General features: G+C 43.2%; 2 protein-coding genes across 2 annotated transcripts; both read left to right on the forward strand.

The window, feature by feature from the left end:
• The first annotated feature begins 18,820 nt into the window (after window positions 1-18,820).
• On the forward strand, window positions 18,821-20,268 carry LOC120458722 (aspartic proteinase A2). The gene has a single exon (XM_039646472.2). The coding sequence runs from the start codon at window positions 18,837-18,839 to the stop codon at window positions 20,100-20,102; it is 1,266 nt and encodes a 421-aa protein (XP_039502406.1). The 5' UTR covers window positions 18,821-18,836; the 3' UTR covers window positions 20,103-20,268.
• Window positions 20,269-20,406: 138 nt separating this feature from the next.
• On the forward strand, window positions 20,407-21,931 carry LOC120458723 (lysosomal aspartic protease). Its single transcript, XM_039646473.2, has one exon. It carries the CDS (start codon window positions 20,681-20,683, stop codon window positions 21,893-21,895), a length of 1,215 nt encoding a protein of 404 aa, XP_039502407.1. The 5' UTR covers window positions 20,407-20,680; the 3' UTR covers window positions 21,896-21,931.
• Window positions 21,932-21,981: the final 50 nt, after the last annotated feature.

Below are 21,981 nucleotides of genomic sequence, written 5' to 3' on the forward strand. Positions count from 1 at the left end.
CATGAAGACTTACACACCACTGAATGCATTGTTGGGATGTTATAATTGCGCATATTTTAAAATACAAATTAGCAACGCTGTAGCTGAATTTCAATAGCATCACTTGAATCTCGAAAATGCCCGCCGGCAGTTCGGTGTGCGCATTTTTTGGGAGTGTGCCTGACTCTGACTCCGGGGTTCACTCTGAGTCGCAACTTGAGTCCCAGTTCCCCAACCTCGATCCGTTCCTGTCGCTGACATTGCCTTGAACCATGCATCAAGGCGTCAGCAGTCAGTCCGTCCAGTTCTCAGTCCTCAGTTTGCTGGTGTGGCATTCGCTTTGGCATTTCATGCATAAAACACCGAGACCCAACCGATCCAGACCAGAATCCACATCTCAGCCGAGTAGTTTGTCAGGCCATGCAGAGGAAAAACTATTTTCCATCAAAGCTTGCTCCATAAATCGTATCTGCAATGTTGTGTGGCAAAGAGATTGGCAAATGGATCACCAAATTAGCATTACAAAATAATTCGCCTACTCACTTTTGCTAACCGCTTTCTTATATGTTATTTCATACTTAGCATTCCCTATTTCTCGCAGTGCTTAGCTCGGAGTTTTTCTTTATTGTTTTTGGGTTTTCGACTACCTGTGCATAAATAGCCCAAACACTTTTTGGGATTTTCCACATGGCACCAGGTTTTCGGCTTTCAGATGGGGGTTCAACATTTATCACTGCCAAATTCGTCATGACATTGCCATTGCCAATGCCATTCCCACTCGGATTCGCATTCGCCCCGTAACCAGAACAAAGCTCTCGAGTGTAAATGGAATTTCTTGGAAAATGAAATTGGCAAGAAAAGGAAAAGCGAAACTATGAAACTGCAGTCCATATGATTGCTGGATTTTTGTTTTGAGTTATTGGTTTTGAATTGATGATGTGTCTGGGAATGAAAAGGTATAAATTGGAATTGTTTTTGAGGTTACTACAGGGCAGTTGAAAGAAACCAACACCTTCGGTCGAGTTAGGAATGTCAATCAAAACACTTATATGTCTCAAGTGTTAAATAAATTATAATTTTGCTTTTTGCTATATATAAAAATACCCGGAGTAATTACAAGGAACATCCCCAGCAATTCTACTGCAGTTCAAGCCATATATCAGGGCACTTTTCTTCTTAAATTTAAGCCAAATTTGTCGGGTTTCTCAAAGGCACAAAATCAGATCCGGACACCCACAGACAGTTGGGCCCACATACATATGTAGAGGGACTTTTAACAATGCAACAACTTGCCGCACTTGCTACATGGTCAGAAAGTTCTGAATCGAAATTGAACAATCGCTGTGGCAACATTTTGCCGAGCAAAAAAGGAAGCAAGTACAAATGGTATGGATGGGTGCTACAACTACTTAAAAGTGGGTTGTCATTTGTCGGCTGATTCACAAAAGGCAATATGGAGTGCACTGTGAAAAATAATCAAAGCTTGACTTTAGCATCACATCTAACGCTCTGCTTTTCATACCTATTTTATAGTTCACAACGCATTTCGCTTTGCCTTTTTTAATATTATGGTACTAGTAATATTTTTCTCTATGTGAGCACCCAGAGTGTTGAGCTTTTCCTGCCAACTTTTCCACTCCAGAATGGCATGAGTGAGGCGGGGGAAAAGTGGGTGGCCCCGTGTGTGCAGTTTAGCATTGAGTTTCCGACTCCCTTCCGATTCCGTGATAACTTATCTGGAGGCAGCCGCGTTGTCTGTAACAAATGTTGCAATATTTATGCCCACACACATGGAGGAGGGAAAGTGGGATGGGTGGGGGGAAATTCGTATTATGATTTGCACATTATGCAAATTGGCGTTATCGCAAATTCTTCGTTTCGTTTTTCTTGCCCGGAAGAAGAAAGAGGCCGCCGCTGTGTGCTCATGATAAATGTGATAAGCGATATTAGTTCAAGGGAAAAACAATGCAGGGAAAAGACATAAATTAATACATTCCGCTGGGATTTATGTGTTTAATAACGCAACAATACGAGTATAATACACACAAATATTTTATTAGCGCTGCACGGCGAAAATGTCCCTAAGATTAATACGTTACTGAGTCATCGAGTAAATACACAACATTTCATTTAGCATTTCCAAATATGCGAATTATTTGAGTATTGTAAGGTAATATGGTAATGCAGCTAAAAATAAAAAGGCAAGTAAAAAGGCCTGACACTGACTAAAAGCCATCGAAACTGAAGTACAACCGGGCCTAATCGAAACCACATCGGCGATAATGATGATGGCTCCATTTCGTCTTAACCACCAATCGAGGCTGTCAGGCTGGGACTGCGATGGAATTGATTTATCTGCGATATGTATGCCCTGTTAACATATGATGTGTGCAAATTGCCAACAATTTGATTTGCCATTCCTTGGCCCGATAAGTATTTCGTCAAGTGCCCAAGTGCCAGTATGCAAATGCCGCTGGAATCTGAGTCTGCGAGTATGTGAGTGTGCTCCAAACTGACAATGACACTCACTATGGAGACGGGCTCATCTTCTGGCCATTCATTGAATGCAAATGAGTAAATCGGTAAACAGCCAGATATGCATACATTGTTTATACGAGAGCTGTCTTTGCACATCGCCCAAAAATATGACTCACAAGGAGTTGAGCTTCCTTCATACAAGTATGTACATATATACGACTTCCTTCATTCCGAGGTATGAAATATTTATAAACGCATAATGTGAACGCATGGCATGTGAAGTGAGGTGACGTTTGAAGGATGCACTGCGAAGCAGCCAGCTGCAAGATCACCATCAAATGCATCAACCCTGCAACTTCAAACGAAATGGAAACGTGTTGCCACTTTAACTGCCATTTAATATACACAAAACGCAGTGGAAGAACACTCGTACATGAAAGGCAACTTGCCTCCCATCACCTTGGCCATCACCTCCACTCATTGCATTGACATTTATTGGCCGCATTATTTCAGCGCCGTCAGTCAACACTCAGGGGATCTCAATCGCAAGGAGACTCCATCTCCACTTTTTATCCTGAATGGGTAAACTTTTCCCAACCACCTCGACTTCTCTGCCTCAGAGGGTCCATGGGGTTCTAAGCCTGGAATGCGACACTAGAGACCCACAAGTACCCTAATTTGCTATAGTTTACTTCTACGTATTTGTAATTGCTCAGTTACTAAGCACGCCCAACTTGGCCTAGTAAGATTATACCTTTATACCTTACTTACTGGGTATGCAGCTAGTCGTTCAGAGCTGCCTTCAGCTGAGCTTAAACTTTTTGAAATGATTTTTGCATAAAATCCGACAGCGTGAGGGCGCGGGTTAAGGCCAGGCAATTTATCAACATGCTGCCTACTACTTGTCTGAAAGTTTTGGTACCTCAGTTTGCACCTTTGTTCCCCTTCCCCTTCCCACTCCCGCTCGGCTGTAAAACTTTTGCCTTGGCACCGCAGGCGGTTCGAGGATCTCAGTGGGTGGAAGTGTAGTAATGGAGCACTGGAGAAGTGGCAGCCATGGGCATCCGGGTTACGGGAGGGGCGGAACACGATGCGGCGCTAACGAGGACAAGCGTTTATGTCAAAATCCAATACGTGATGCATTTAGCGCAGTCGAGGCCACTCGCTGTGTGGATTTTACTGCAGTGGAGTGATCGGGCGGGGAAATGGAAAATGGAAAATGGGAAATGCAAGCCGCTGGGCAAAAGGAAGGACAGCACAGGATTTGGGCACCCGATACGCCATTCTTGGCCTAATTGGATGGGCAAATGTTAAGCATTCCGTTTGAATAGCAATCTTGGGGGCTTAAAGACTGCAGGACCAACTCGCGGAAGGAGATTGATGACCAAGTGGTCTGGTTAAATTGCTATATAAATTGGGCTGGCTAACGTGCTTAAGTGACTTTTAACTTAGCCAATAAAAGTATCATGGCACTTATATCACATATATCTGTATAGAACTGATACCTTTTTCGCTTAGCCCTATTAGAATTTAGATTTTAAATTTTACAAAATTATAATTGGGGCGCTGATTGTCCGTTGCGAAACGAGCAAACAAATGAAGGCGGACACCGGATTCTCACCTGAACCTCGCCCAATTTTCGTCCTTTTTGGACCACCCCCAAAAAAAGGGCGGCCTTTGGATCCTGTCCTTCGGCTGGTCACATGTCCTGGCGCCATTTATCTTGATTTGTACAAACCTAACGACGTTTAAATGCTTGTTTCGAACATTTTGCACCATTTGCAGCTCTCTGGCTGGCATCACGTTTCCACCGTGCGCCTTTTCCCCTTTCCCCTCTTTTTCCTTCTCCCCTTTCTTGCAACAATTTAACCCCCTTTTGTGTTCGTCATCGCTTTGGTTTGGGCCATGTTTATGCTTGAATAATGTTGACAAAATCGGACAGCGGAAGAGAAGGAAACGCTTTTTGGGGGGCATGGAGCTTTTCAGCAGGAAAGCGGGCAACGGGCAACGAAGAGAAATAGCTGCAAAAAGATACAAACCAGTTACACGCCATCGTGGACATGCAACCGAAAGCCCACTCTTCCTCACCCTTTTCTGTGGCACCTCGCGAATTCGCAGACAAATTGTCCAGCTGAGCTGCCTTTTGGCCTGCTCCGCCGTTTTCCACTGTCTTGGGTGTGAAAATGTTAGCAAAGTGCCAACAACAAAGCCCAGCCTCTGAGCTCCTTTCTCTCTCTGAGGTAGTGAGATGGGGCCATAGGTTTAGAGATGGAACTGGATCGTAATAGATTTAGTTATTTCTGAAATCAATATTATATAAAAAGGCTTACCTAAGTATATATGCCATACATATATGCTACAATAATTGCTGGGATATAGAAACCATTTAAAAAGATGTTTAAAAGTATGCTGTAAAATGAACTCAACTTCTGCAAGAAGTTTTCTATACCTTCGACTTATGCGACTTCTTCAGCATTTCCTCACGATATAATCATAGTTTTCCGCGAATTTTCCCACCACGCACTGTCTGCCACCTCTAGATGGGCCGCTGCATTTGGTTTTCCTTTTTGCCGTTGTGTCTGTTTTCCGGCTGATGGCGACGGCGATGGCGATGGCATGGGTAAATGTTTTAGCAAAACGGTAACGGTAACTCACCGCCGTGTTATGACAAGTGGCTGCGTTCCATGTGGCAGCCATAGTCATAGCCATAGCCATTGCCATTGCCATTCCGGGCCATAAACCAAATTGATGATGAAAAACTTGCCGCCGTGTCATGGCCTGTTAAATGTTGGCTATAAAAGTGAAAATTCCTGTCAGCTTGCGGTCGCCGTTTGTTGGCCGAAATCGGTGCAGTCTTTAAGTGTTTGCTTGGCTTGAATTTGTGTTTACTTATGCTTATGTTTATTTATGTTTATTCATTTCGACGTTATTGCCGCAATATTGGTTTGCGTTAAGCGCACCTGCGACACAGTCATAACCATAAAAGGAAGCCTCGATTTATTGGGCCAAAACGTGTGTTCCTGCTACATAAAATTATAATAAACAAAATCATAAAAAATCGGTTATGAAATGCTCTTGTTTTCTTCTTAGAACACTTAACATTGGGAGTGTAACTCTTCTAAGCATAAGTTTATAAACAAACTCTGAAGCTGCTATGATTTTTTATTTACCCCATGATTTTTGTATCCATCAAGACTTCCCGTCTCATTTTTCGAATTTCTCTCGAACCCTCTAATGAATGATAAATTGCCACTATATTGGCAACAGGAAAATAAAATCCGCAGTTTCCTCGCCACCGAAAATAATCAAAATCAAGTGCTCCCAAGCCACGCGTCGCCTCGCGAATTGCGCTGCTGATTGAAAAAAGTTGTAAATTCTGTAATGGCAAATAAAAAAATAATAAGAGCAGCAGCCACAAAAGGTGTCAGCCAGCAGGGCGAAAGAGAGGGCATGATTGCGGGAGAAAGAGACAGAGCACGGGCTGCTGAGCGAGTTGGGCAATTGATAAATTTAATGGCGTTACGCATGTCAAACTCGGCAAATCCTTAAAAGTGTCAAATGGCCTGGCCCGAATAAACATCAAAACAAGAAGAAAAATGGCCAAAACCCGACTGGCTAATGAACACAACAAAATCTTGAGGGAACTAATGGATACACAAACATATATACAAGTATGCAAAGTGCCAGGTGACGTTAATAAATTGCTGCAAAAAGCCAAGAAAAAAGCACTTTGATAGATGTGAAAATGTAAACCGGAATTGCATGGAAATCTACCCAAAAGTTGATCCCAACTTTCAGCTATAATCCTTGAGAACAACTTTTTCCTGCAGATATCATTAATTTGTTTTGTCGTAGACAAAAATGAAATTAATTGATTTTGTTTTTGGGCTGGCAAAGGAATTCGCGGAGATGGCAGGTGAAAACAGGATTTGTCAGGCCGTTAGGATCATAAATTATATGCGCAAATTATCAAAACATAATATTAAAAAGAAAGTGAAGTTTAAAACCCATTCTCAAAGCAGAAAGCATTAAACCCTTTTTGCAGCACAGCACCAAAATGATTTCCCGAATTTACGTGCTGCAAACAGCAAACACAAGTCCATTATTTCGCTCCACTCGACTTGCCCCAAAAACTTGCTGCCAAAGTCGATAAGATGCTTTCGGAAAACACACTCTTAAGTGATAAGCCCGCTTGACATTCACTTTGCTCCCCCCTCCTCACCCCTTACAGACATATGCCTAGTTAAATATTTAGCATTTAAGACCTGATTTGCCTGCCGTCTGTCAGGGCAATTTAATGTTGGCAGGCCGTAAACAAAGTTTATAGCTAAACAATTTCCGGCCACATGAGTTTACATTATTAGCATATTGACGGGCCACAAGGAGAGTAAATCACCAACCAGGCACCAGGCACCAGGCTCCAAGTTGGGTAACTCCCCAAAAAAGTGTCTAGTCATAAAAGTTTGGCTGCGGGGGAGTTTGCAAAGTTTGTGCCAGAGCACATTATCATCGCCCGAGAGTCCTTGAGTCCTTGACAGACATCATTTCGGATCTCAGACGTCAGCATGCCGCCTAATCCTTGAGGGGGCAATAGAATGGAGTTCTTGGGGCGGGGCCATGAAATGCGGAATGAAATTACGTCACAGCTGAGCAAACACAGCTCTTTAAAGTGGGAACTCAACCTGGTGCACCCAGTACATCCCTTGCAGCCAGTGCATCCAGTTGATAAGATCCGAAGAGTCATTAAAGTTTGCCCGGGGCAAACATCAAACGTCGGCCAGTTTGGGGCCGAGCCTCATTTGCAGCATAAAATGCACAATTTGCTCCGCATTTAATAAAGCAAACATTTCAAGAAGTCGTCATCAACATCATCGTCGGTCCACTTGACGCAGTGCATCAATCCCGAAGCGGAAGAGCTGCAAATGCAATGCAAATGCAAATTGCACAGGCAAACATAATCAGATTCGGATTCGGATTTGGCTTCGGATTTGGATTCAGATCCAGATTCCGAAGACAGACAGGCACTCGAAAGTTCAAATGCGTTGCGCTGCTGCCGCAAATGCAAATATTTGGATATCAGCGCAATTAAGGCAATTATTAGCATTTTACAGAAACATCTGCCGCCGTCAACTTCAAAACGCAGGAATAATCCCACACAGAACTGCGACGCGGAAACCTCAGGCAATCGAAAGATTATGCAGATACTGAATTCTTTTAACGCACCCAAAGAGCGGGTTAATGCAAAATTTATGGCCATTCTCCTCTTCTACTCGAAAGGTAGAAAAACAATAAATAAGTGAAGGCATTTTACGGGCGAGTGCTTGAAATGGAAATTAATAGGCAAAAATATTAAAGTTCCTTCTTCTGACTTGTGAATTTCATTTGCTTATACCACAACTTGATCTGATTTAAAATGTTCATAAATCGATTGCCATTTCCCATTCATAATTGAGGTATAGAGTGACTCCCCGACCCCGAAAATACGGAGTCCATTGTGCCAATGGCTCCATCCTCTTAGGCACGCTCAAGTGAAGTCCAAGACAATGAAACGCTAATACGGCAATCGATGGCAAATTAATTAATATAATCGCATTGGTCGAGGGGCCATTATAATGCCATTCCATTGGTCTGGCGACAGGGATCGGAATTGGAATCGGAATCGGGATCGGAATTGGAGTTGGAATTGGGTACGACACTCGGATTGCATACAATTTCACGCTCGCCGGACCGTAATGGCAACCGCTAATATTTTGCTTCAAATCCGTTGGCAATTAAATTGCAGTAAATTAGAATAGCTTCGCCTAGGCGGAATCGCGGGATTATTGGGCTTAATTTGCATTTCGAATTGTATTTGTTTATGCGATTCACGCAAAGGAAATATCGCAATGGGTGCAAGATGGCAATTAAAACTCGCAAATGCCAATTTGCACTGGAATGAGTGAGAGCTTAAATGTTTTACCAAGCGAAGATTTATTTAACTAAAACTATTTACCCTTCTGTAGCTCCATTTAACATCAATCAAATAGTATAAAACTCATTTACTGCCAATCCGGTTAGTGCAAATATTTATATTTTTGCTGCAGCAGTTTAAGGAAGCCAACTGACAGCAAAACGAGTTATGTATTTCAATAAAATCATGGCACAAGCGCCATTCCATTCACTTAATGGAAAATGCCGCACAAAGCATTTTTGGCCAAATCAAAAGTCAATGGATCGGTGTTTATTAATTGGGGAAAACTCTTTGCCAATCATGATTTACCTAGCACACACACGAACATCCATATTTTTGAATGGGTTCAGTGAGCTGTGTGTCACAAACACAATTCCACCCACACACTCGGATTCAGGTTCAGATTCAAATTCCGAATCAGATTCGGACTCGGACTTTGGACTCTGGGTTTTGGGTTTTGGGCTCTGGACGTTTGGTAAATGGCTCAAATTGATTGAATTTTGCACTTTGGCATTCATGATGGCCAAAATGAAATTTGCATTGCTGTCCAACTGGTGAACCGGAGAACCGGTGGAGCTGCGATTGTGTAAATGTCAAAATGGGAAATTAATGGGCCAAGGAAGTGGTCGGATTCGGACGAAATGCGAATAACTTGGCCCTGCAAACTTTTTTCATTTTGATTCATTAATGAAAAGTTCGCAACAGCAACAGCAATAGCAGCAGAAAAGGCGAGTAAGAAATTCATTTAATGGATTTTAATTATGCATCAAGGCGTGGCAAGTCGCAAAGTTGGCCACCAACCACCGCCCTGAATATTTGATTGCACTCATTGAGTGCCACTTGCTGCGAAAGTTGTTGCATACTTGGGGGCAAGTTAAACGAAGCAGAAGACGCCAGTACTGAGCCACAAATAGAGCTGCAAGATAGATTCCCACTCCCATTGCCTGGGTTTATTTCTTGGCCCTCGGGCAGTGCTCGATTCAATTTGTCCGCATTTCAATTTCCTTTCATTTTACGCTTGAATCTGCCGCATCCAGGAAAATTGCCCCATCAAAGCTCAACCGCAAACAGGGTCACATATGCTCGAGCCCCCACTTCCTTCTTCGATTTGCCTAAGAATATTTTGTGATCTCAAATATGCGTTTTTTTGGCGGCCATTTCGCAATTCGCAATTCGGAGTTCATTGTACTTGGCTGGACTTGACAAATGAGCATCGCCTCCGGAGTTAGTTATGATAAATTATGGCCTGCCATTTGAGTGTGAGCCAAGTCCCTCGCCAAGCCAAATATTTTCTCAGCTTATTTTTGTAGATTTATGCGAGACAAACAATCAGAAATCTTCTAGATTGCCTAATCTTAATTTGGTTGGGAAGAGTTCTGGGGGACTATTGATTAGAAATTTGTTTTTAGTTGGCTGAGATGGTGCTTAAATCAGATAGGGAATAATTTGTGGTATACTTTTATAGCCTTAAATCAAATTACTAAATTACTGCGGAGTTCTTAAATTTATTTATGTATATTTCCTATTTAAAACACTCATTTCATTCACATTTCATTAATCCAACTGAACTTTTTTCCCTCAGGCTTTCCGCAAGTATTCATCTACATTAACATTTCAGCTTGGCATCTGAGCATCTCGTTTTTTAGCCCTTTTCCTCTGACTTGGCTATTTTTAAAATGAGATTTTGGCGAAACAAATTGCATCTACTTGGGCTGGCGGGAAAAAATCCCAGTAATTAGACAAGTAATTAGTGTGGATTTTTCAAACGAGCTGCAAAGAACAGGGACGAGAAAATAGACCGACGGAATGGCGAAGATAAATTCGCTTAGTGCAGTTACTTAACCAAAAGTGTCTGGAAAAAATGTAGCTAACATGTGTTGCCACACATTCTAAAAAAAAAAAATTCAAAAAAATACAAAAAAGTGGAAAAGAAAAATCTTGCCATAATACTCGACACCTCTGCACCTTTCGTGGGGCACACATAATGCTAAAATATTATACCGATATTATGCAAATTTTTATTGTTTTCCAGACAAGCCAGACGAAGCGTCCTGTGGCGGAGTGGCGGAAGAGCAGGACCAAAAGGACGCAGGACGAAGGCTCATGGCTAAAGGGATTTGGTGCGTGATGAAATTAGGATAATTTAATAGATTACGCCCGGCGTTGATTTTTCACGGCACTCACTCGCTTTTCGGGGCTGTGGGATGGCACATCATGCATTATACATAATACATAATACATAATACGTAATACCTGCTATGTGCCGTCTGCGCGTATTGATTGCATTTACCTTCATCCTGGGCATTGTTGTCTGGCTTTCGGGCCCAAGATTCCCGCTTGGGGATTTTCCCTTAATGTGCCACCCCCCCACCACCCCCCGGGTTACTTGGGATTTTCGGGTATTCGTTTTCCGATATTCCCCATGATTTTTTTTTTAACTTTTCCGTCTCGGATTTTCGCCTTCATTTTGTGGCTTTTGGCAGGCAACTCACGTAGTTTTCAGTCGCATTTCGTCACCTGAACAAAAGCCTCAATGACTGCAGCTCAGATTTTCACGCCGAGGAGCAGGAAAGTCTGGGCAAAGGAAAGTCCTTCAAGTAGCCATTTACGTGCTGGTCGAGTAATGCTTGTTAAATTGTTATTCTATGCTAAGTACGTCCAATTGTTCATTCTTCGAGTTGGGAGCTTTTTGGGGTTACTTTTTATGGGCTTTGAAAAGTGGGAGATGGAGATGGAGATGCATAGAGGGATAATCGCATATTTGCTGCTATTTCATATCCTATTTGTGATTTTTTTTTTTCACAGCTGGAAAAAGTAGGTTTTTATCTAAGTGCTTTGATGAATCCAAACATTTAGTTTTTGCAGGCCCAACCAATTAATATATTACTATTTACTTAGTAGCCAAAGCAGCCACCAATTAAATTAGTTGTATAAGTAAGCAAATCCGCGTTAAATGCTATTCATTTCTCAGCATCTACTAGCACTGTCTTTTTCCAATAGTTATTTTTCAATCTGCCTTATCTGTTGGCTTCTTGTCCATTTCGAGCTGTTGCCTTGTGTTTGCCTTTTTTGCACATTTCATTTTCAGTTGGCAGTAAATTGCTGGCATTTCATTTTCGACCTCGTTGTTGTTACTGTAGCTGTTTGTTAATATTGTGCCTAGTGCGGCCCGATATAAAGTCAATTTATGCAATATAATGAACTGTAAACCGGTAAACTGTCATCACTGTCTCTGCCATCCTTACATATTGCCATTTAAACGTGGCCAACAGAGGGGAATGTGCATTGGATATCAAGGGTCTGCGGGCAGCGGGGATTCCCACATGCCGGCATTTTTGTATTTATTGATTTAATATCGGGCTGCTGGTTGCCTGCGGCCAATTTAATCATCATTTGTAGGAAATAATTAAAATTTACAATGCAGACAGGGGCGGACTCGCAGTTGAGGACCCCGAACCCGATCTCCTGTTTGCTATATTTTAATAACCAGGAAAAACAGAGCAGCCAAGAACAACTCAATGATATTGGGTGGATGTTGAGTCTTTGGGTACAGTGATCACTAAGTAAGAAATTCACACTGATAATAATCAAATACATAAGTTCTAGACACCTCTATATATATATATATATATATTTATGTAACTGGATGAGTACTGTGCTCAGCTCTCCCCACTTCCTTTAATTTCCTCCTGCCTTCATACACTTCTCGCTAATTTTGCTGAACGGCAACTGTTGGGCTTTTGATTTGGCCACTTTAGTTTGAATTAGTGTTTTACATTTTCACACTTGCTGCCGCCCATAAATATTGCGTGTTGGGAATGGCAAGAGGTATTTGTAAGACAGTTTTCGCCCCTTTGTTTGTTTTGCCTTTATGGCGCATTCAAATATCTAAATACACACTGTTTCTGGTAAGTGCCATTTCAAGCTCATTAGTGGCCATAATTAGCCAGCGGAGTTTATGGCCCACAGACACTGCGCGAATTGCAGACACATCGCGGCACAGACGAAACTACTTACAGTGCGCACTAAAAATACCCGCCATGTGGATTTCCCTTCGTTCGGCCAGCTCGCTCTCTACATGCGCTCCGCATTAATCCTACCTTAGCACCTAAATCCAAACATACAAAAACATTTGCGCCATTGTGAAATCGATTTCTGTTGTGACACTGACACAGTTCAATTTCACACGGCTTACCTAGCCATTATCTTCTCCACAAATGCCCTATGAGTACCACATGTTCCCCATTGTCAAATGTAATCTCCTCTCTGCAAAAATAAAGGATCTGCGAGGGAAATGCGTGCTAAACTTCGCACACACTCTCGAACCATAAAATAAAAAGGGCATGTGCTCGCACACAATCAGAAAAACGAAAAATACACAAAAATACACAACAATAACAAACAGACAGCCAGCTGAACTGTGGAGATACTTTTCGGCTACCCTCGCAGTAAATTTCGCTGCTCTTCGTATGCCCTAATAGAAGGAGTTTCCAACTCTGAATAAAGTACAGAAATATCTTTGAAATACTTTAATAGTTTCAAACACTCAATTCTCAGAGCAGAGACTTACATATTCCAATAACCAGCTCCGTGTGTATCTTCATATGCGGTAAGGGCATCCGAGAGATGGTGTATCTTTGTATCTTTTGCTGAAGGTAACTCGGCGAGGGAGGGGCGAAGATTCTGGGAGGGTCTCGCCAACTTTACGGCCCCGCGTTTTACAAACTGAAACATGTGTTTATTGTCCGACGGTCTTTGCGGGCTCCCCGAGTCTTTTGGCCTCCTGCAAAAAATGGCAAATTTTTATTTTCGTTGTCAGCGCGGCGACTGCAACACTTCAAGTGACACTGCAGACACTCTGCCCCTGAACTTCCCCCCTTTCAGCACTTTTAGTTAGCAAGTGTGCGAAATGCTTTTAGTTTGGACTCTTCCCTTTTTGCCCCCCATCAGTGACTGCTGTTTTTGTTGGTTTTCAGCCAGCTTTGTCATTAACAAATGGCAAATTAAATTGCGCTTAAATTTTCCTGTCAAAAGGTAAAGAGATTGTCCCAAAAGAGGAGGGCTGCAGCCAAAGATTTCAATTTAAACACATGAAGACTTGCTTTGAGTTAGCAGTCAGGTAACAATGAACTAAATAGGTCCTATTATATTAGGAATAAATAATTTGTGAAGTCGCTAACCTTTAAGCTGTTAACTCGGCTTGGACTTAAGGACAAAGCCCTGGAATATCCAGCTCATTTTCAGCTTGATTGCACCTAGCACTGCAGCTGTACGCAATTAAAAACAGAAGCCGACTTTGTCACTTGAGGTCGTTAATAGGCCTTAAGCTGGTTTAATCTGGCCAGAAGGAAAAGTAAAAGTTGGCCGGCAAGTCCTCTGTCACTCCTTCACCAATTGGCTTCGTTTGGATCATTGTTTCTCTTGGGGAAAAGTGGAAATCTCGTCCGTTTTCTGCATCGATTTCAGTCAGTTTCTTTTGCGAGTCTCCGTGGCACACACCCTTGTCAAAATCTTTGTGACAGGCAAAAACTTTGCGCTTAAAAATAAATCAAAACTTTTCATTCCAGCTTCATTTTCCCACTTCTCAGTCTTCCGTCTTCTCAGTCCCCTGAGATAAATGTGCTGATAATTTCTATATATATATTTTTTGGCTCTCGTTTTTCCTATTTTTGCATATGTCAACTTTTGTCAATGGGCCAAAAGCGAGTTGCTGGCTGTTGCTGGCTAAAAGTTTCTATCAGCCCGAGACGAGACAAACTTTTTGCATCACTGTGGCCTTTGTTCTTGGCTGGGATTTGATAAGGATTTCGCATGAGTTTGGCCAAGTCTGTGGGTTAAGCTTTGATTGCCGCTTATCAGAAGGCGGCAGACGCGTTCCTTTAATCCAGGGAAACATTACAAATTAATATTTGGGAATTGACAAGGGGAATCCATTTATTTAGATGCTTTTCAAAACATTAAGTATTCCCCGTATCATCCATTTACCTGCTTGTCTAAATGGAGTTGCTTTAGGTACTTTGGCTCCTATATGTCGCAATTTGCCAACCAAAATATCGCCTCCATTGAACTCGAATTCATCAATGTCGCCTGACTTTTGGATGTCAGCAAACTCTGCAAAATTGATGGTTCGAAAAAGCTTTTAAGCTGCCAATAGCACATGCAGGAACTCCACAAACTTTTGAACCCTTCGGAATCGTTATTTCAATGTAAACAATTCAATTGCATAAATATGCCAAAAGAGAAACACAATAAACTTTATTGGGTGGTAGGGTGGTGTGTTGCAAGGAATAAATTCTTACAATTTGATTCAATCAGAGGCGTAACGATATCGAAATCTGGGAATCGAAATACCTTTGTCACCTTTGTAAGAATGGCAACTTTGCCGAAAAGTTATTTAAAGCATTTTCCCTTTTCCCAGCCATTTTCCATTCCAAACTTTTCTTCATTGTTTGCGCTAGAAGAAAAATGCGTTTTTCATGCTAATGTCAAACCTTAATAGACGGCCTCCCTCCCACTTTTAGCCTCGGAAAATCCTTGTACGGAGGCGTGCCACTCCCACCTTTGCCAAACATGTGTTCGGAGATTTTCCGGTGGCATTTCCATTTTGGGGATAACCGAGAAGTTGGGGGTCATCGTGGCCTGAGTTATTTCACTCCAGAGAGTTTTCGATTCGGCTGCTTTGACTTGCGGCTCTCCAGTTTATTGAGAGGGCGTGTTTTGTGTTATAGGCCATGCAAATGTAACCAATTTAAAAACTTTTCCCGCTAGACCTTAAATTGACCTAAATACTTGAGAGCTACAAAGTCCTTAAGCAAAGTGGTCTTAAATAATGAATACTTTTCAAGTTTTTACAGCTCGCAGGTGAATCTTAAAGGCAAATAGACTTATATCCTGTTTTCCCTCTCATTTTCCTTATCGCATAGTAAAGCACAATCTCCTTTGTCCAAATGTCGATAGAGAGGCGACCAATTAATTGGTATTTGCATTCAACGCTGGCCTTGTTTATCCACCATATTGGCCACTGCCTAGGCCTCCGATAATGAAAACAATAAATATAGCTTGGCTCTAAAGACGAGGCCCTCGTGTTGGCCACAAACAAGTAAATAAACACAAGTTGGGAGAAATGCAACAGCTGCTCAGCTCGTACAAAGATCGCTTTGAAATGTGTAAGTACATATAGTATAAATTGTGACGACGTCTTTTTTACGCCGTATTTACTCTGCTCGTTGACGTGGCATAAAAATATTTATTAACTGACTCGGAACGGAAATGTTGACTTGACCCAGACCGCAGAGCAGGCAAGGATCTGGATTCCAGCATGTTTGCACTGGCTTTCAGCTCAGTTCGGGAGCAGTTTGGACAGGACAATTGATGGACAAACATATTAGGAGATATATATGTTATGTCTATATATGCATGCATGGGAGCTGTTCTGTTCTGCGTGTGTCGAAGCACAGACACTACATAGCAACAGCCACTACATAGTTCAGTTAACTAAAACACATACCCAAGTGCACACACACGACAGTTATTTGCTTTTATGGCAGACCGGGCCCCTCTCCCCTTCCTGTCTGCTGAAATCTGGACATGCTGTGTACGTCAGTTGGCTGAACAGTTTATCCTGCATATAAACTTCAGCAACATATACAACATGCCCCATAAAATCCATAGACCATACTCCATACTCTGTACCCCATCACCCCATCTCCCCATCGTATTGGCCTACAACTATTTCCGCTTACTGCTAAACAAATCCCAGCTAGCAAAACATTTCGGTTCGGGAACAATGGACGCTCAACGCACAACACTACGTATACGCAATATTGGCAGTTGGCATATTATTGGAGTCTCGTCATTGAATTGACGGATTGAAGGGGATGGATGGGCTGGATGGGGTAGATGGGCTGGATCCAATGGGGTTAGGTGGTTTTTGGGGGCGGGCAAATCACCAGGCAAGTCTTTAACCCAGCTTCATTTAATATGTTGACAAGTTGATAAATTGTTTTGCATGAACATATTCCGCCTTTGGGCGAATCGCTTAATTGGACTGAGAATAGAATGAAATGGCATGGAATCCGAGCTGACAATTGGCTTTTTGATAGATTTTGTTTTGGAGTGGGCTTTGCAGATAATAACGATTAACGGATAAAATACAAATATTTTTTTGGGCTTTACGAACATGTAACTTTTGAATGGGAAAACATGTTCGCCATGATTAAAAGTAAGCAATACAGAATAATTAATGAAGATACAAATATAATATCTTTAAAATTGAAAACTGCACTTCACGGTTACTTTTCCCAGCTTACACTTGATCGATTCTTACCCCATATTTCGAGGCGAATTTGATGTTACTTTGAAAGTTGTTGTGGCACACATCTGAGATTGCGGCAAGAGGGTGTTAAGTGATAAAATATAAAAAGCGAGCAAGAAAGTGGCAAGTGTGGCGTAAAAAAGATGTCACCAGCTGACGCAGACATTCTTAATATTTGATGTCGAATCACGCAGCAAGGCAGCAGCTGTGACCCCAAAATACCGTGTTTGGGATAGGAGAACCCGTGACCCATTCCCTTGAACCGAACAAAACGGCAGACATTAACAATTTAATGCATTTGGCGAAATAAAATGCATAAATTCGACATGCTAAATTAAACCTGCAAAATGGACTCCACTCAGAGTGAACTTTGTGGTCCTGCATACGAAATCAGCAGCGTATAGTTGATTATAGTAGTGATGGAGGAGGCGAAGGACTGGGCTTGATTTTCATGTGATTTACAAGGGTCCTAAATGAAAAGTAGGGGTTTCGGGGTTTCGGGGTTCGGCAGATGAGATGCCATTGTAAAATGCCAGAAACAATTTAATGCTTCATTGATAACCGCACATATGCGACCCTGTGACTGTGACTGACAACCCAGACTTATCTTGGCTTTTCTTTTCTTTTCTTTTCGTTCCTATATTTTCCTTTCTTTTCACTTTTTGGCCTTCCCCATCCGAAACTTGTCATCAAACGGCATCGAAGGGAATCGAACAGAGGGAAAAACGGCAAGCGGAAAATGTATAACAACTGTGCGATAAACATATGAAAAATGCACATGCGGTGAGCCAAGTTCAATTCCAGAGGCCAAAAGTTTACGCCACTTAATGGAACTTGACGCAAATTCAATTACAACATGGCTCCTCACACCCGGCAACTTACTCATGTTAGGATGGCGGAAAAACTTGCAAAGAAATTTGCGGAAAAACGTTGGCAGTCAACTTTCACCACCCAAAACACCCGCAAGGAAGGCTCTTTTTTCCGAATTTTGGGAAATTACTTTTGCTGCTAGATTTTAAAATTAAATGTAAAAGAAACCATCCTTCCTTAATACTTTGATTATTTGTTTATATTAATTAACTATTTTTTTTAAACAAGTAATAGTATTCAATCAATGAAAGAGTACTTAATAGAACTACTTTTTGATTTTAAAATATTTTAGGAATCTTTGTAACCGCCGGAGGCTGTTTTTACAATAAATAGTGAGGGAAATGGTCGAAGGAACTCAAATGGAATCGAAGTTTTTCCCGAGTTGCGGGTTGTGCTTTGGCTACACTTTGCCTGCAATTAGCAAATAAAACTTGGCTTATTTCGGTGGGTAAATGAGGCGTGGTTGGGCGGTGCGGCGACTCGAGAAACTTTTGCAATCACTTTCGTTTGCATTCATTATTGGCGGAGGGCAAAGGATTTGACTGTCAGTTTTCCAGGGGCTTGGGTCAACTCGAAAGTCAGCGAAAGGATGTGGCATTTTCTTGGCCATTCAGTTGAAAACTTTTTGTTTTAACCAGTGATTTTATCAATGGAATTTCAGAGTGGTTTAATTAATGGTATTGCGGCAAGTCGTGAGTTAGAACATGTGTATTTAAAAGGTTAATGTGAATATTTAATTTATAGTAATTATACATTTAAGAAATGTAAGATTTAAAAGTTTTCCTGCCTTTTAATAAATAATAAAATTTCCTTTTAAAATTTAAATGCTGAGCGGGAAATTACTACAAAAGTTTCGGAGCGCCAAGCATCGGCAAGTTTCGGAACCAGTAAACTGTCATGTAGAATACATTTTACGTAGACTTTCTACACACAGACGTCTACACAGCTTGGCTTGCCTTCCGCCTAGGTGGCGCTTCTAACAGCTTACAACCGGATGAAACATATTTAAAAACCTAATTTAATGCATTTACTCAACAAATATGCTAAAACAACAAAATTATTAAATCACGTAAAAAGAATCCAACATCCGGCCACGTGGCAAACGTATTCTATTAGTTGGGTTTATAGCTCGAGCTTAAAGCCGAAAATACCTGAAGCTAACCTGATTGTAATGGAATTTGACCCAGGTGCTCTATATATACGTGACCTCTTTCCGATTTAGGGCCAACGTGAAGCCGTCGAACGATGCAGTCTTCGCAGAAACTCGCACTGGCACTGACCTTAGTGCTGATTTGGTGCCTGGCCCAAAGTGCTGTGGAGTCCAGGCGAAGATGGCGCAAGTCCGTGCATCTGAAGCTGCACAGGGAAGCGAACCACACCAAAATCCTGAAGAGTTTCCCCAACCAGAAGCTGCGACTCAAGGAAAAACTGAGTCCCACCACCGATGTGGCGATATCCTCGCTAACCGCATCTCAAGCATCCGTGGCCAAGGATAACTTGTTCAATTCCCACAACACGGAGTACTACGTGACTGCCAGTTTCGGGACGCCCGAAGCGCAGAAGGTCACCCTACTGGTGGACACCGCCTCGGCAAATCTGCTGGTCTACTCCTCGGAGTTTGTGAGCGAGTCCTGTACGCAGCACAATGGTTACAGCTCCAGTGAGTCGCAAACCTACCAGGCCAATGGATCTCCCTTTGAGATACAGTTCGCATCGCAGGACATCCTGAAGGGATTCCTCTCCACGGACACCTTCACTTTGGGAGATCTGGCCGTTGGGAATCAGACCTTTGCCGAAATAAACTCAGCTCCTGTGAACCTATGCAAACAGTCGAATTTCGATGGCATCCTTGGACTCGGACTCTCTCAAATCGCCCTGGATGGAGTGAAGACCCCCCTGGACAATATCTTGGAGCAAGGCCTCATCGACGAGCCCATCTTCTCCCTCTACGTCAACCGGAACGCCTCGGATGCTAGTAATGGTGGTGTACTGCTGCTCGGAGGTGCGGATCCCACTCTTTACAGCGGTTGCCTGACTTATGTGCCCCTTTCCAAAGTGGGTTTTTGGCAGATCACGGTGGGCCAAGTTGCGATTGGCTCCAAGAAGCTCTGTTCCAACTGCCAGGCCATCTTCGATATGGGCACATCCTTGATTATTGTTCCGTGTCCTGCTCTGAAAATCATAAATCGAATGTTGGGCATTAAGGAAGCCGACAAAAGGGACGGAGTCTACATCATCGACTGCAGCAAGGTGTCTCGTCTGCCGAACGTCGTCCTAAATATTGGATGGAAGGACTTCACTCTCACTCCTTCCGACTACGTTCTCAACTACAGTGGAACCTGCGTATCCGGGTTTTCTAGTCTCTCCGCATGCAATGGCAGTGGCACCCCAATCAATGATGATGGCGACGACTTGAACAACATATGGGTGTTTGGCGATGTCTTCTTTGGAGCCATCTTCACATTGTTCGATTTCGGCCTCAAATTAGTGGGCATGGCTCCCAAAGTCTAAGCAAATATTCATCTTCCACCCACAATGCGAAGTAATTGTAATAAGATTCTTTATTTTGTAGATAGTAGTCAGGTTTGGCGATTGTTGATACCTGATATATCAGGTATTGGTATAGTTATTTATTTCCATTGTCATAATAAATAAATTGGTGTTGGGAACCTCGAAATCGTAGATTGTCTGTGTCTGTCAAGGGTGATAAACAAGATATGCGCACACTTGATTTGTTTACAACAAACCTGAGTTTGTTATCTATTGGGTTCAAAATGTACAATTACTTCCCGGGCAATTTCATCGAAAATTGGACGATTTATAGCGAAGTTTATCTAAAATCCCAAATGCTGAATTTGATTGCTTTCTGTTTCTCCAGCTCTGCACGACACCAAGCCGTGTAAACAAAGGCCAAGATGGATAAGGACCATCGATCAAGTTTGATATCTTTCTGTGGGACAGTTCTGCACTTATCACCGACCATATATAAGGCGGTGTCTGTTGTTTTTTTCTTCAGTCTAGCCCCAGACGATAAAAAGGGCAGCTGAATATCTTTAGGTAGCAGAGCTCAGAGTACTTATCAAATCACAATGCTGAAGTGGCTGGTCCTGTTGACCATCGTGGCGCTGGTCAGCGCTGAGATTCACCGCATCAAGATCCACAAGAACCAGGATCACAAGAACACCCGCCAGCATCGCAAGCAGGCTATCCAGGCTCTGAAGCAGAAGTACAACCAGCAGGATGTGATCATCTACGACGATGGAGTTCCGATTTACGTGCAGCCCGACTACGGATACGATTATCCCAGCCAGACCTCGGATGACTACACATCCGAGGAGCTGGGCAACTCGATGAACATGTACTACTACGGCCTGATCGGCATCGGCACTCCGGAGCAGTACTTCAAGGTGGTCTTCGACACGGGCTCGGCCAACCTGTGGGTGCCATCTGCCCAGTGCCTGGCCACGGATGTGGCCTGCCAGCAGCACAACCAGTACAACTCCAGTGCCTCCTCCACCTTCGTGTCCAGCGGCCAGAACTTCTCCATCCAGTACGGAACTGGCAGTGTCGCCGGCTATCTGGCCATCGACACGGTGACCATCAACGGCCTGGCCATCGCCAACCAGACCTTCGGCGAGGCGGTGTCCCAGCCGGGAGCCAGCTTCACCGACGTGGCGTTCGATGGCATCCTGGGCATGGGCTACCAGCAGATCGCCGAGGACAACGTGGTGCCGCCGTTCTACAATCTCTACGCGGAGGGCCTCATCGACGAGCCCGTCTTTGGTTTCTACCTGGCCCGGAATGGCTCCGCCGTGGAGGGTGGCCAGTTGACCCTGGGCGGCACTGACCAGGAGCTCATCGCTGGTGAGATGACCTACACGCCCGTCACCGAGCAGGGCTACTGGCAGTTCGCCGTGAACAACATCACCTGGAACGGCACAGTGATCTCGAGCGGATGCCAGGCGATCGCCGATACTGGAACCTCCCTGATCGCCGCTCCTTCGGCAGCCTACATCCAGCTGAACAACCTGATTGGAGGCATTCTCATCCAGGGCGACTACTACGTGCCCTGCTCCACCGTTTCCTCCCTGCCCGTGCTGACCATCAACATCGGTGGCACCGACTTCTACCTGCCTCCCTCGGTTTACATCCAAACCTACACCGAGGGCAACTACACCACCTGCATGTCCACCCTCACCGACATCGGCACTGGCTTCTGGATCCTGGGCGACGTCTTCCTGGGCCAGTACTACTCCGAGTTCGATTTCGGCCAGAACCGCGTGGGCTTCGCCACTCTGGCTTAGGTCTTCAACGAACGAACAAACGACTTGCTTCCTAGGTTTACAATGCTTAAAAAAATACAAAAAAATAAATGGCATACTATTAAATA

The sequence above is a fragment of the Drosophila santomea genome, chromosome 2L, assembly GCF_016746245.2.
Source record: "Drosophila santomea strain STO CAGO 1482 chromosome 2L, Prin_Dsan_1.1, whole genome shotgun sequence".
Lineage (NCBI taxonomy): Eukaryota > Metazoa > Arthropoda > Insecta > Diptera > Drosophilidae > Drosophila > Drosophila santomea.